Source organism: Ambystoma mexicanum, chromosome 5q, assembly GCF_040938575.1.
Source record: "Ambystoma mexicanum isolate Mex_15411 chromosome 5q, UKY_AmexF1_1, whole genome shotgun sequence".
In the NCBI taxonomy this organism is placed as follows: domain Eukaryota; kingdom Metazoa; phylum Chordata; class Amphibia; order Caudata; family Ambystomatidae; genus Ambystoma; species Ambystoma mexicanum.
The window spans coordinates 1,339,719,120-1,339,735,619 of NC_090933.1; the positions used below are offsets into that span (position 1 = coordinate 1,339,719,120).

The following is a 16,500-nucleotide window of genomic DNA, read 5'->3' on the forward strand; positions in this document are numbered from 1 at the left end:
AAGCAGACCATGCTGCATGAAGACTCAAGCCAAATGAGGCTTAGGAGGGACTATTTTACTGAAGGGACTATTTTGTTACTTGGGTGGGGCTGTGGAAGAATACTTACCTGGATCTTCTTCCAAGGCTATTTAAACCACGCCCGGACAGCCACACGTGCTTCGCGTTATTCTGCTTGCTGCAGCGTAACGCTCACTGTGTTTTCAGCAGCTCCAGTCTTCAGCCACGCCCGCTTCAGTCCTCGGACTCCTGAAACAAGAAGACAAAGAGGATAAAGGTTAGAACAGGAGTTTTAACTTTAATCCTTACCTGAATCCTGATCCATTTCGCCACGGAACTGAAAGACAGAAGTCTTTGAGGCATTGCTTCGTATTCCTACGGCGCCGCGCTGAACTCACCTGCTAGGTGGTACTTCAGCATTCCATCACGCTCTCTCCATCTCGCGGCCGCCCTCTGACACCTAAGGAGACAAAGACAGCAAGGTGAGCAAGGGGACTCTCTAAGGCCATACAAGCTGCCCCCAAGGACTTACCTGATTTCCCACTGGAGGTACTCACCTCATTTCGGGTCGGCGCAGTCAACTCTGCTTCATCGCCGTACCCCGGCCCCTAAGGGGAGAAAGCAAGGACAATTCCAGTTACCCCCCAGAAAACTTACCTGATTTACCACGGGGGGTCTCACCTCATCTCTGGTCGGCACAGTCAACTCTGCTTCATCGCCGTACCCCGGCCCCTAAGGGGAAAAACACAATAGACTTACCTGAATTTTCCCGAGTGCCATTTGGAAATCTTTGAGTGGATTAATCGGCAACCTGCAAGGAATCGGACAGAGTGAAGAGCAGACATTTGAACTCTTATGAACAATTGGACTTTAGAGTCAATCCTGGAACTCACCAATTCCTCTACGCCAGTGAAGTAACTGGTCATCAACGCGCCCCTGCGGTCGACGCAGGATGGGGAGCTCATCCTTCCAAACCATCAGGTGAGACTAAGGAGGGGACATCAAGAGTGATCAGTGGGAAGACAACAGGAGTGGGGAAAGTGGGTTGACACTCAATTCCACGGGTGGTTAATTCCTCTTCTCCTTTGCAGAAGAATATTCTTGTGAGCCAGACAAACTAGGCTGAGCGGGCCAGTCTAGTCAGTCATCTCGGCGCTACACGTCACGCTGGTGGAAATAACAGCGGCCCAGTTCCGGTCGACGCCCCCGTGGGAACCAGGTGAGCGTAACAGTTTGACACAATGACTGAAACATCCCTGCCCGAAACTGGTATGAATGCAGTGTGTAGTGGTGAATGGCAGAGTACTTGTCTGAATCCACATTCTGTGTTGTGAGTGTCTGGATGTAGAAGAATGGCCTGAATGCACTGTGCGCCTGATTGGCTGGCTGACTGCCTGAATGCCCTTCTGAGTGATTGGTTGCCTGAGTGTAACCCAGCAGAATGAATGGGAGATCAACTAGTATATCTGGGGGCCTCTCACTGCTAGAAATCGTTCAGAAGCTGAAGTTGATACTTCATGCTTACTCTTGAAGCCGAGCCGAAAGAAGAAGTTGAACCGCTGTTCCCTTCTGTGTAATCTAAAAGCTGCTGTGTCTTCAAGAACTGATCCAAGGGAGGACCTGGTGAGGAGACCTCTCCCCGAGCTACGAGTTACCATCGTGCACCAGCTGATCTTTGCCAAAGCTCCCTGGTACAGACCTACGAAAGGCTCCTGACCGGAGAAGGGGACTGCAGAGGAGAACCAAGAAAAGCACCGGAAAGCCGTCCACCGTTGCCGACTGCCGCCGCCACCGACCGGAGCCACCATGCTCTTGTTTGCCTAACAACATTTGATCCAAGGAATCCCTTGTTCACCACCGTCAACCGTTTTTGTTCTGCTGGAGAAAGTCAAGGCTGCCGAAGACCGAGGAGAATCCGTCGGTGGGTTTCCTACCACCTGAAGACCTCAGAGACGCTGACGAAGCTACTGAAGTAGGCTGTGGTCACATCCCGTTCACCGACGCCTCAACGCCCCTGCCTGGCCAAAGTTCTTCACTAACTCTTTGCAGCAACGAACCATCATTGTCGCGGTGCACCGCACGCCTGCTCTGTTGCAGGACGTCTTCGATCACTTGTCTACGAGCACCACAAGGACCGAAGCTGCTGTCTCAATGACAACGTTCACCTTTTCTTCATCACAGAAGTTCGACGACCCGTGGCTCCCGCTTGAAAGGGTGCACACTCAAGAAGGGCCTGTCGATTCCCCGTGAAGTACTCTACAACGCAAGGTACATTTGGGTTGCAGAACTATAGAAGAAGGTAAGACTCTAGTAGACAATATATGGATTGGGCTTGTACGATATATGGGGACCAGCTGGGGAGCAGGTGCAAGTGGATCTAGGTCACCTAGCCTAAGCCCTGCCCATCTGGTGCCTTCCTACTTGCTGCTCTTTTTCACCACTTAGCAAGCCACGCCCACCTGGTGCCTTCCTGCTTGCCGCTCTTTTCCCTTCTTAAGGAGCCCTCCAGCCTCTCTTCCTTTGCAGCTGGGGAGCAGGTGCAAGTGGATCTAGGTCACCTGGCCTAAGCACAACTCACCTTCTTAGCCCAGCTTCTTCCTTCCTGCTCTTAACTCTTAGATCAAGGGCGTCTCTCGCCCCCTGTCACCAGAAGCAAAGGGCAAACAAAAAAGGGCAATTCCTGTTTAGACCTGTTCTGACCAGGAGGACCCAGGGGCGCCGACCCCCTGCTCAGACAGTAGGTAAGCATGCACCAACATGTGTTTACACCCTCTGTCCCCACAGGCCAATCCCACCCACTCTGCCCCCCCCCGTGATGTTCCCTTGTGCCCTCCCTCGCACACACAGGTGTTGCCTGTTTTGCTTGATTCTTCGACACGGCTCGCCCCTCAGCCCCCCTCCAGCCTACTTTTGCAGGAGTCTGTCCTGAAACATTCTAGTTTCAACATCACCGTCTTGTGGCCTATGCTAGATTTGACTTTTATGGACTTAATCTATTCACGGTGCGTCACCCTTTCTCAACTTGCATGCTGGACTTCCTTTGCATCTTGTACTCATGGTGGCCCTGAATCATGCTGTTCCCGTCTTCATCTTGTATCCTGGCTTGCAGCATGATGTGTTACTACTGACTTCTGCAATTGTATTCGCTCTCCCCTCTTGCTTCTCCACTCTTTTTTGACAGCTTACACTCTGTTCTCCCCTCCTCTCCCTTCTCCTATCTCCTCCCCTTACTTTCTTCAATGCACTTACTCTATCAGAATTGTCCCTGGACCTAGTATGATAGCAACCTCGTCTGTCTCCTCCCACCTCCCTTTACAGTACCCCCCACCCTCCATCCAGCACTATCGGAAATGTTGTCAGGCCTAGTACGATAGTCGCTTGTTTTGTTCCTCCTTTTCTGCACCCCTCTCCATCACCTTTTCTTTTTCTCCGGCTCTACCAGAAATGTCATCAGGCCTAGAACGGTAGTCGCCTATCTGTTTCCATTTACTTCCCACTCTCCCCCTCCCTTCCTTATCTATGGCTTAGCTCTTGCACTATCTGAAATGTCGTCAGGCTGAGTAGGATAGTTAATTTCACATCCTTATTGTTCATGGACTGTAAGAATGTCATTGTATTTTCCCTTGATCCCTTCTGTTTCCTTGAAGTGCTTTGAAATACATTGTGTATAGGTGCTATATAAATTACTATCATATCATAAAATCTTTATTTACAGGTTGCCGAGGTGGGGAGGATCCTCATACGGAACTGTGCCTAGTGGTAGGGGCCAGGTATTCTACCCATTGCCTAACCAACTTGTCTTCCTCTTAAGTCTGTGCTTAACATCGTTTTGTTGTGTGGATTCGTATGCTATTTGAACTGAGTACAGTTGATGCATTTAAATGGAATCAGATTAATCGTGGTACCACCTAAAACTGTATATATTTACCATTTTAGAATTGTGGGAGCACGTTTATTATCGTGATAGTGTATGTTTTATCGAACCTTATTTATGTAAAGACTGTCTTTTAACTAACATAGTGTGTGGACATTCCTTTGTGGGTGCTTGGGGACTACACTGTATTTAAGAACCAGTCCACATCACCTCCTGAGAAGCTAGGCCTTGATAGCTCGTCCACGTTTACCAATATAGCGAATCTTGGCTGTGGTCCTCTGTGCCTCTCCTCTGCCGTATAAAGAGCAGGAGTACATAAACCTGCCTCCAGTGCGTTTCTTTGCACTTGTGGCAATGCTGGGATGCTTATGGTTTTACGAATCAGCGTATAACCTTGCCACTTACAAAATATATACACTTTGTTGAACTGAGGTTTAGTTGTGTACAAGATCACTACATTACAAGCAATGGAATCTATTGCATATGGTAAATTGACTCAGATGAGCTTAGAGGCTCTCCAGAGTGCTTGTGAAGCCAGGGAGTTGGACTTTGTGGATAAGTCTAGGGCTGAGCTGATAGCTGCCCTGGTGGACTACCAGACTGATTGTGAAGTTCTATACGGGGGGAATGCAACCAATGAGGACTCCGCCCCTGGGGTTGTTACTGAATCTGATTCTGGGAACGCCACCACTCCTGCTGCCTCTGTTCCGACCGCCAGCGATCTTTCTTCAGGGAATGCCCTGGAACTGGAGTTATTAAGGATAAAGTTTACCTTTGAATTCATAAAGTTGGCAATAGAAACTGAGCTTAAGAAAGAGGAGTTGGCACAACAAGTGATCCTTAAAGCCAGGGATCTGGAACTAAAGAATGGGGATCTTGAACTCAAAGACAAGGACACTGAATCATCAGCAAATCCAACTAAAGAAAGCTAGAGTGGAGATTTCAGCGAAACCCGTTGAGCGTCAGGTTCCCTGCCACCAAGTTTATGAAAGATTTGGTTGGTGTGTATGCGGAGGGTTCTGATATCCTCCAATGGATTGAAGAGTTTGAGGTGGCTTGTGGAATCCATGATGTTGATAAGAGAGATTGGGCTAAGTGCTTGTTAAGCAGAGTGCCTCAGACTGGGTATGACTGTATTCTGAAACGAAGTGTCGAAGAAAGGAGTCAGTATGAGTGCATGAAGTCTGCTTTAATTGCCAAGTTTGGCAAGACACCGACCCAATACCTTAAAAGGTTCAGGGAATTTAAGAAACGAGAGAACGTGTCCTGGGTTGACTGAGTGAGTGCTGCGCACATGAACATGATGGGGTGGATTGATGGTTACAAAGTGAAAAAGTTTGTTGAGCTGTCGCATCTTATGTTTTTTGAGCATTTTTCGGAAGCCTGTTCACCGGAGCAGCGTCAGTCTGTTGCTGACCAGAACATGTTAGATCCCTTTAAGCTGGCCAGGGTGGCTGACAAGTGGCTCTCTCACTGGGTGTCTCCTAAGGACTCCAGTGGGAAGGATAAGGACAATGAAAAGGGGACCTCTCAGAAGGCTGAGGAGTCCCAAAAGCAGTCAGTTGAATAAACCAAAACCTTACTCTCCTAAGACCTAACAATCTAGTGGGGATAAGTCTGTTGTGGGTGGGAGTAAGAGTAGTGGTCCGCTTGCTGCAAAGCGGGGTCCCTGTGGTTTCAGTACCGGTCCCCCACGCTCCTGGCACTTGTTGAGACTTTGGGGCTCTGGATCACAAAAGAGGTGACCCCAAGTGTAAGGTTAAGGCACTTAGTGTCCAGGCTGTCAGCCTGACCTACCTCTACTCTGTACCTGAGGTGGAGGCCACTGTCCTCCCCTCCTCTACCGGGATCACCTTCGGTGCTCCCGTAGAGATTTCCCTACTGTCGCTTGGGGCCTGGGACCAGTACACGGAAGTACTGGCGAAAATCCCACTGAACACTGATATGTTTTTGTGAAGTGTCCTCTTGAATGGCCAGCCTTCTACTGGTTTGAGAGACACTGGGGCAAGCATGATAGTGGTGGAAAGGACCCTGCTCAAACCAGAGGACTATGTGGGTGCTCCTCTGCGAACTACCAGGTTAGCTGGTGGGCCTCCCAAATTATCGGCTGTAGCCTTAGTCAACATTACGATTGGAGACAAGACAGCAAAGCTTCCTGTCCTGGTTCAGGACAACGTACCTGCTAACATCTTGTTAGGAAATGATTTGGGGATGATCGCGGATGGTCTACCCATGACTGCTGCGGCAGTCGCCCGATCACAGGTCTTACCGGGTCTGGCTGTGAGTCTGGTACCCTCGCCGACGGGGAACCCCAAGTCACAACGAAGAAGGAAGAGCAAGAAGGCCGCCTCTGCGAAAGGGACCCCTTCTCTTCCTGCTGCTCCTGCAGCACCCATTGGGATTTATGCTCCGGTCGGGCTGGATCCAATGGTGACCCAAGCCTCCTGTGGGAGAGGTACTCAACCCGGAGGACCACCCCGACCTTCAATGCTTGTTAGCTGAAGGGGGACCCTCCCGGGAGGACTTCTGTAAGGGTCAGAGAGAGTGCCACTCTCTCGTTGGTCTGAGAAAAGAGGCCCTGAGGAAAGAGGCCCTGTCCCAGGCACATTGAGAAGTGCCTAGGACATTCCGGATTTATTGGGAGGGTGAGCTCCTTGTTGGTGAGCCCACTAAGCCTGAACCTGGTGCCCTAAAGAGGTGGTTGGTACCAAGGTTACAGGCCCTTACTACTGCAGTTGGCGCATGAGGTGCCCTTGGCTGGTCATCTTGGGACCAAGAAGACAAAGCAAAGGCTCTCTGCCCATTTCTACTGGCCCCAGATGGGAGTAGGAGTGGAGTCTCACTGCAAGACCTGCCCAACTTGTCAGTCGTCTGGCAAGACTGGAGGCAGCTTTATTGAACCACTGCAACCGTTGCCAGTGGTGGGCACACCATTTGAAAGGGTGGGCATCGACATTGTCGGTCCTCTGGACCCTCCCACTTCAGGTGGACATCGGTTCATCCTGGTCTTGTTGGATCATGCCACCAGGTACCCTGAGGTCATACCCCTTCGGACGGTTAGGGCCAAGGTGGTTGCCAGGGCACTCCTGGGAATTTTCACCCTTGTTGGATCCCCTAAGGAGGTTGTCTATGACAGAGGATCCAACTTCATGTTGAGTTACTTGTAAACCATGTGGAAAGAGTGCAGAGTTACCTACAAGTTCTCCACCTCTTACCATCTGCAGACCAATGGTCTGGTCGAGAGATTTAATAAAACTCTCAAGGGCATGCTAGACGCTTTGGAAGAACCCATAAGGAGGAAATGGGAAATCTCCTCCTGCAATACAGGCTGTTCGCTTACAGAGAGGTACCTCAAAAGGGTGTTGATTTCAGCCCCTTTGAGTTACTCTTTGGACATTCAGTGAGGGGACCCCTTGCCTTGATCCGTGAAGGTTTGGAAGCCACCCCTCTGGGTCCTGCCAAGCAAGTAGAGGACTATGTGTTATGCCTCAGACGGAGGATGACACAAATGATGGGTCAGGCGACAGCGAATCTCAAGGCCAGCCAGGAATTGAACAAATACTGGCATGACGTTAAAGCCTTGCAAGTAGATTGGACTCCGGGACAGGAAATCTTTGTGATGGAGCCTTCCAAGCATAGAGCGTTGGAAGATAAGTGGACTGGACCCTTCAGGATAATCTCCAAGATGGGCAAAGTCAAATATCTGGTTGACTTGGGAGTCCCTGGGGTAGCCCCTCAGGTATTCCATGTTAACAGGCTCAAGCCTTTCCACCGGCAAGCAGAAGTCACGTGCCTCTTGCTGGCTTCCGAGCAAGAAGAGGAGAATGAGCCCCTTCCTGATTTTCTGCATAGCAACCCTCATGATGGATCAGTGGAGGGAGTGCATCTCTTTCCAGATCTAACGCAGAGCAGCAGAGGGCCTGGCCTGCAGGGCTTTAACCCGGCTGTATGCCTCTCTGTTCTCAATAACACCAGGCCTTACACCGTGGTGTAGGCACGAAATTGACACTGGTGACAGTGTGCCTGTCAAAAGCAGGTGCTACCGTATGTCAGATACAGTTAAGAACCACATCCAGGCTGAGGTTGCCAAGATGTTTGATCTGGGTGTTATTGACCCCTCAACCAGTCTCTGGTCCAGTCCAGTGGTCCTTGTTGTTAGGCAGAATTATATGCAGTACCCTTTGGGAACACTACACACAATTAAGACTACAAGTGACAGTACAATTTCACCTTTGGTACAAGCCTGTACTACACAGTTATAGTGGTAGCAGTAGCGGAGCAGCCAGACTTATCTCAAGAGTAAGTGAGCAGTACAAATAGTTACACAAAGGACAGCAATTACTATGATTCAGGCAAACACAGAGTCAAGGTTTCTAAGTAAAAGACTATGGGCCTCATTACGACCCTGGCGGAGGACCATGGTGCAATTTGCACCATGGTCCATGGCGCAGAGCTGCCAACTCCGCCATGGGGGTTGGCGGACTCACCGCCCCATTCCGACCTTGGCGGGACGGTTAGTCCCCAATCCCCATTTACCCTTCCCATTTTTGCCCCATAGGGTATAATGGGAGTGGGGAAGGCGTTAATTACGCCACCGTAGATTACGGTGGCGTAATTAACAAGAGGTCCCGTAGCGCCATGGATTTTTCCGCCCGGAAAATCCGGGCGTAAAAATCACCATGGCGCTACGGAAAGTCGTAATCTGGCGGAGAGGTACGCCATGCATTACGCTGGCGTAAACCCCTCTCCGCCAGGGTCGTAATGAGGGCCTATATATTTATTTACTCAACAGTTGTATAACATTTCACTATTGTAAGCAAGTCAAAAATCACAATCATAAATACACCACACCACTTCCCTTCCCTTAAATTCCAGACAAGTTAAGCTCACAAAATGAATTGGGAGCAAAATGGCACTCCAGCAATTTAAAAGGGAGGCAAAGACAAAGTTATTAGAAATTAGGCAAAACCAACAGGTAAGTAAGCAGGGCAACTGAACAAGAGAGACTACAAGGGTAAAATCAGATAGAAAAGGCTTAGGGCCAAAGTCAATGGTTCAAAAGTCATTTGCTCAAGATAATAGGTTCAATGTAGTTCGCAGTAAAGTTCGTGGCACAGTTTCCGGACGGGGTTGGTTGGTAGAAAAGTTAGTTCAAAGAGAAGAGAAGGACAAGCCCTCCGATTGGAGAAAGATTTCAAACACTTTCACCTCTGCTGAGCGAAACGCACAACTGGATTTGCACAGTACCTTAAAACGGAGAGGGAGCTGTAGCTGAGGCGGACGTTCCTGGTGGTTCCTGCAGGCTCACAGTTCCTGAAGCGACTGTCGGACTGACACGAAGTAGGAAGACTGGAGGGTCCTGCGCCAACCAAGGAAGAAACTAGCAGCAGAGCAAAACAACGGATAAAAGGTGCGCTCCTTAAAACCCAAGCAGGGTCCGACCTTCCTGGCTATCCGGCCCACTGTAGCTCTGTACAGCAAATTCGACCAGAGGAGGGTTCCTGGCTTGTAGTTTCGGCAAACTGGTTGCTCCCACCAGCTCAAGGGAAGAAGTTTCCTGGAGGATCTTCTCTATCGTCAGATTTGGAGATTCGGACCTGCAGCAGGGCTTCACCGGGCGGTTCAGTCGTTGTAGGGGTCACCTTCTTCCAGTTCCTCGTTGGCTCTTTCGTTCCAGTGGCGACTCTGCTCTTCCAGTCACATAGACCTGCTTTTTATGCAGTTTACCCCCATTCATACAGCCTGGCTGTCAATCACACAGCAGGGTGGCTGGCCTGGCAAGGCCAGTCCCCTTAGCCAATCAGACAAGAGTGCGACTTGGGTTATTAAGGCAACCCATGGCAGGGGTCCGAAGGTCCCTCCCTCACATCCTGCCTATCTAGACTATCAGGCGCCTCAAGGAGGGCTTCTGCGCAGAAGCCCGTGAAAAGACAGCGAACAAAGGAATAATCCCCGGTTTGGCGAGCAGAGAAAAACACGAGAAAGACTTTAACAAAAAGAAATGGCGAATAAATCCAGCCGGAACCAAAATAAAATGTATTTGGTCAAGCGGGTTTATGTTCGAGGCTACTATAGTAGTTTGGAACAATACCACGTTTATATAATATAATCGCGGTAGGAAAGTTAAGGTAGATACCACTGCCACCAGTCAAGTTTTAAAGTTAAGGGAGCGAAACAAGGCTCCAAGAGGCACAGACAAAAAGGGATAAGAGTTGACCCTTTCCAGTACTCCATGTAAGGTGGGGTGTACTGGGTCTGCAGTTTAAGTGACTATATGAAGTTAATAGCAACTTTACCTGTTTCTGGGAGACAGTCAGCCCCAGAAAAAAGAAGTTAGGGGGAAGTCTCAAAGACAACCCTGTATCACTGCACTGAAGGTGCTCTGTAACAAACACAAAAAGTGGTGCACTTGGAGTAGGTGAGGCTCTAGTGCCCAAGATCACACAAACAGTGAAAATACACACAGCAAAACACATGTAAGAGTGGGAAAAAGGCTCACACTCTTACCAGGTGGAAAAAATACCCCCTAGAAATCCAGCAAAGCTGCTGGGGGACTCTTCAGGTAAGGGAAATCAGCCTTGGGGACAAGTGTTAGGGAATTCTCCCATTCAATCTGAATGGGAGAATCTTTGGATCTTTGGGACCAATCTTTGGTCCTGAGGAAGGCGTTTTCTGTTTAGATCTCCACGCCGAAACGTATTTGACCACACCTGACTGACCTCCTTTGGCTGACAGCGGTGGCCACTGTGCCTACATGTGTTAGGCCAGTTCATATATACGTAGACCTGAGCAGCACTGTAAGAAGCGGTTGGCAAGTGTGAATGTACAAACCAAGTTTACACTAGCCATATATTTTCAAACTCTACAAGGAATTATAATTGTCTTTTCTTTCCCTGGGTATCCTTGGAATGTACACATGTGGACTTCCATAACTAAAATAGGGTGAAAACTGAATAATCTTATAATATCTTTCTGCTATAAGGGTAGAATTTATGTCCTGTGATACTCAGAACTTCTGTTTAAATGGAAAGTCTTTTTTTCATTGGTCTGTCTTTTTGAATTGTTTAAATTTTTGTATATTTTCTTTACTTTATTTGTTCTCAATTATTATTGTCTTTTATGGTGCATGATCTATTCAGATGCTGATAATATGATTGAAATGTTATGTATTCAAAATTGAGCCCGCTTCTAGATAACATTTTGTAAAATGGTATTGAGGCTCATGCACAAAAGATTGTTTTATGTTATCCATTAAAACAACGAGAAATATTACTTTGTCCATGATCAAGATCCTGTATCGAGTCAAATGTAAATATTAAAGCAATGATCCTCTGATAACATTAATGACACGATCATATGCAAATAAGAGGTTAAACACACATAGATAGAGAAAATCAGGACACCGTCTGGAATTAGGGAGTAATGTATCCAGTCAAGAGTGATATTTCCTTTTTCTTTTTCTTTTCTCCTTTTGGAAATTGTTTTGTGCTAGACTTGTTAATATACCATCTGGAATTAAGGAGCAACATATCCAGTCTGTGGTAATCCTTGTTCACAACAGTCTTGTACAAAAATTGAGGTTAGAGAAAATAAGGTGAGTACCGGTAATGGATATACCGCATCACCATTACTTTATACCCTGTGGGGACATTATTTTTTGATTTTTGTTGTATTCTTTCCCCAGTCCCCCACAGAGTAGGGGATTTACCCTTCAGTATATATACTTTTTGTCAGCTTAGGCTGATTGTAGGGTCGCAAACAGGTGTAGGGCACCAAATCGCATTTAGGGTCCCCTAGCCCTTCAACTTGTAGTGTTCCTTTGGAACAGTTTTATCCCTTTAATAGATTTTTTTGTTTACAATTTTCACCAGTTTCTGTTCCATACTCTTTTTTTACTTTCACGTCTTTCATTGATTCTTTCCTGAACTTTCTCTAACACTTCTGCTAATAGGTTCTTTTCACACTGTCCTTCTACTATACACCTTTTGGCCAGGATATGGCATAGAATGCCACATTGAGTTTCAGTGAGGAACAAATATTGAATATAATTGGAGGCCCTTTGTTCTTTGACCAAGGGGACAATACTATCCCCATACTAACACAAAGTAACACTGAAGAACTGTTAAAATTAAAGAAGAAGAGATTTAGAACAGAATTGCATGGGCATTTCTTGAGAGAATATTTGAGAGCAAGCATCATTCCGGCTGGGCTGGTGATTCATAATGTGCCAGGTCTATTCCTGGAGGATGAGGAATACAAAACTGGCTTTAGCAAAATTGCCACCAAATGCAGTAGAGATCTCATGGCCCTAACGATCTCAACAGCACAGAGATTAGCAGTAAAAGTACAAAAGGAAATTGAGACCGATGAATTGAAATTTAAATCTAATCCTCTAATTGTTAACCCAGAGGATAAACTAAGAGAAATTGAAAAACTCTTTGAAGAATTTAAAACATCTACATTATCAAAAAAAAAACAAAAAACTCAATAAAGACATTCAAGAATTTAGACTGGAGAGAATATACCCATACCTGAGTGTAGGATATTTACAACAAAAAAATCAAGAAAGATCACAACAGACCGGACGAAATAGGAGAGGACCTAGTAGGTTGGTCACATTCTCCGATACTAGCAGTGACTCTGCAGGGGAAGACCAACATCAATCGGGATCCCAACAAAACTTTAGATCTAGGGGCCAAAGACTTTTTTTAGGGAGAGGCACGTTCCGAGGCTATCAAGGGGACTTCTACAGTCAGCCATGGCACATATGGGGGGGCCGGAGATGGCAACGACCACGCAGGAGAGGCTACAACCAATAGAAGCCCCTGCTATCCCTTCGGCAACAAATATGGAAGTTCAAACTATTCCAGTCTTTAATTTATCGGATATCATACTGTCCGACCAACAAATTCAACTCCTTACAAAGGGTCTCTCTTTCGTCCCCACCAATAGGACGGATTGGTACTCCACGGAAGTGGAGATGAAACAATTCTTCCGGAAAGTTAGATTGAGTAACTATTTTCGTGAACAGGGGGAAAGTGAAACCGTAACAGACACAGGACTGAGGGTCCCATCTGCCTTTACTCCATCAGACAACCAGGTGGCGGAGGAAATCATCCTATTTGAGAAATGTTTCCTGAATGATCTAAAAAGACTTCAGAGCACAAATCATCAGGTTAGAAATAACCTTTCTAACGAAGAGAAGAAAGCTCTGGAAGAATTAACATCCAACCCTAATCTGATTATTAAACCTGCAGACAAGGGGGGAGGGATTGTCCTTTTCTCATGGGCGCGTTACAATCGCATGACCTTGGACCTCTTGGAAGATACCCAAAGCTATTGCCCTTTGAGGAAGGACCCTTCATTAGACATAGAAAAAGAGATCAGGGATGTCACTCAATGTGCAGCAGATCGATCATGGATAACTAAGGAAGAACTTGAATATTTAAATCACTCATAGAAAAGGACTCCCTCCTTCTATAGCCTTCCTAAGATACATAAAGATCAAACACAGCCACCAGGCAGGCCGATTGTGTCTGGTTGTGGTTCCACTTTGGAACCGTTGTGTAAGTTTATAGATCTATTCTTGCAACCAATTAGCAAACAAACTGACACATACTTGAAAGATATTACAGCAACTATAAAAATCTTTGAGGGAGAACCGTTCGATGTAGATCAGGACGTTCTAGTCACGATGGACATTATTGCACTCTATACTAATATCCCTCAAGAGGAGGCAATAGAGATAGTCCATCTCTTTCTTACCCATCAGGCAACCCAACATAGGGTTCCAGAGGCTTTCATAATAGAACTAATGACGATTGCACTACAAAGGAACTTCTTTGTCTACTCAGGACACTTCTACCTGCAAACAAGAGGCACTGCAATGGGAGCAACCTTTGCTCCCAGGCTTGCGATCTTGTTTATGGCGGCCTTCGAGATGAGATATGTCCTCTCAGAAAACAACATCTATAAACCACATATTAGAAAGTGGTATAGATATATTGACGATGTCATTTTCCTTTGGAGAGGCAACATTGAGTCCCTACAGGAATTTTTTGCCTACTTGAATTGCCAACACAACACCATTAAATGCACGATGTTACATTCCAAATCGACTATTAATTTCCTGGATTTATGCATTAACGTGAAAGTTGGATATTTGGCCTGTACTTTATATAAAAAAACTACAGACAGAAATACTTTTCTACACTTTAAGAGCTTTCACCCTAGATCCCTCAAAGAGAATCTGCCATTGTGTCAATTTCTTAGACTTCGAAGAAATTGCACTGAGATTGCTGACTATTACACACATGCTAACAAATTAGCAAGTGATCTAAAGGAACGAGGCTACCCGAAGAAATTGGTATCCCATGCCCTCAAAAGAGCAAGATTCACGCCCCGAGAAAACCTGCTGGAACCCAACTCGAGAACACAAAATCAGGATCGCATAACATGTGTCACTACTTATAGTACACAATCATTTGCAATCAAGAAGACACTTTTGAAATATTGGTCAATGGTGAGTAACTGTCTCCAAGATAAAGGCAAACCTGTGTTTGCATTAAAAGATCGAGAAACTTGAGAGACAAACTGGTGCATTCTACTAGCCACAGCAAACCCAACACAAGTCACAGAATTCTTAGACCTTTGTTAGGACACTTCCCTTGTGGAAACTGCATGCAAATATACAAAGAAAATGTCCAATTTCAAAATTCAGGAGAGAATATGGGACATACGCTTTCTGTCGAATTGTAAAACAGCCAATGTCATTTATTGCATCCAATGTCCATGTGGACTGAGATATGTGGGTCAGACCACAAGACCAGTCCACATAAGGATCAATGAACATCGATCCAGGATTAAGTGCAAGAATCACCAAGCGCCAATGGTGTCTCACTATGTGGCCTTTGCCCATACGTCTGAGGACATTCAATGGTGGGTATTGGACACTGTGAAAAATAGTTCCAATCCTAAGAGAGCATTGAATGACAAAGAGTCTAGATGGATCCATCAACTGCGAACTCTTGAAAAACTGAGAGGACTTAATGAGGAAACTCCCTCCTATCAATTTTTATATTGATTTTGGATACCCCCTAAATTCATTTTCCACCTTGTCGTGGGCCACTCCGATGCTCAGTTCTATCTCCCCATTTTGACTTTGTTCCTAGTCATTGTCCCCCCAGGTCGCTGTCTTCTAGTTAGGATCTGGTTCTCCTTTTGACTCTACGTGGCTCCAGTAGTGCCTTTTCCAGCCTCCCTGTTTAGATGTCCAACCTACCATGTTTTTGCAGTACACCAGATTGGACATGTTATTATCAACTGTTACTGCAGGTTGGACATGTTATAGTCAGCATGAGTTTATCCATCTTCCGTTCTAGCTTAGACGGCATTACTACTGGCCCTGGACCCTCCCCTCCTAGCTCTGTCAAACTATTAGATAGTTCATCTATTCCCTCTCCGGTCTCAGAGGGTTAGCAACACTATGAGACTAGGCTCTGCCCGTTTCATGCGGTCTCTCCCTTCTTTTTCCGCCTTGTGTTACCAACAATGACTGCGTAGTGCTTATAGAAGCCCATTAGAAGTAATAGCACTAATTCATCCAGGCAGCTACAAAACAGACCACACGGCTTTCTGCCCGAGATGTGAATTACTTTTCTATTTTGAATTAAGTGGCCTATTTGATCACTGTGCTACAATTATATGCAGGGTGCTATTCTCCCTTTTGGCCACTACCACAACAATGGCGCACTTTCAGGCACTCGGACTGTATTACCAGTCTCGAATTACGTGAGCAACGTGGACACTCAGCCGCACGCCACACAACTCGATGATTTCACATCAACGCGATTGCAACCAGGGCACGCTTAACCCAACCAGGGTTGCATTACTTAACTTTGGACACCATAGCTGTGAGGACTTTTAGCCACGCACAACTCAATTGGTGAGAATGTTGGAACTGCACGACGATGGCACACGCCGTTTTCTATTCCGGAATACTCACATGACAGCCCTGCAGTGTAGACCTAAGATTCCTTCTCTCATCGGATCCGGGTGAGTACACACTTGCTGCTGTTGCTCCCTGCTGTTCCCAGCCCACACTATAGTTGTGGGCATCATATAGTGAGGACGTTGCCTTAATATACTAATCTGGCATTTGTTTTCCTCCATTTCCAGATGCATATATTCAAGATGAGCAATTAGCGATCTAATAGCTACGTGCATACATGAACACACGCTATTTTCAATGACCAGCCTATACCACGGCTTCAGGTACAGCCTCTTCTTGTACTACATTTATTGTTTAGTTTCTATATACTGTTTACCATTCAGGTTTTAGGAACATGAAGCTAGAGAGCTTGACACATTTTGCGGTTTGAATTCTTGTTTCCCTTTTAGAAAAGGGGTGTGCGTATACACTATATTGGGCCCACTGCACCCCAGTGCCATCAAGCTAGCTGATACAACAGAATTCCAATCCAGCAAAGCTGTGATTTGCTTCCAGGCACTTCTCCTATTATCCCATCTGAGGTAAATTTACCCCCTTGGTGTCGGGCACACTACCCAGATCTGGTGTTGTTTTTACACCGTTAACTCCTTAGGTTTCCTTGCTTGTATCCACCAAGCA

At 46.4% G+C, this 16,500-nt stretch overlaps 1 protein-coding gene across 7 annotated transcripts in view; it reads left to right on the forward strand.

The window, feature by feature from the left end:
* Positions 1–16,500, forward strand: part of MFSD3 (major facilitator superfamily domain containing 3) — a 926,467-nt gene that overhangs the window by 739,228 nt on the left and 170,739 nt on the right. For 3 of the 7 annotated variants that reach the window (XM_069621959.1, XM_069621958.1, XM_069621960.1), the window contains exon 5: positions 3,714–3,768. The exons of the other annotated variants lie outside the window; for them this stretch is intronic. In XM_069621959.1, the coding sequence (XP_069478060.1) occupies positions 3,714–3,768 (55 nt within the window). The remainder of the gene's footprint in view (positions 1–3,713; positions 3,769–16,500) is intronic. 7 annotated transcript variants of the gene reach the window in all.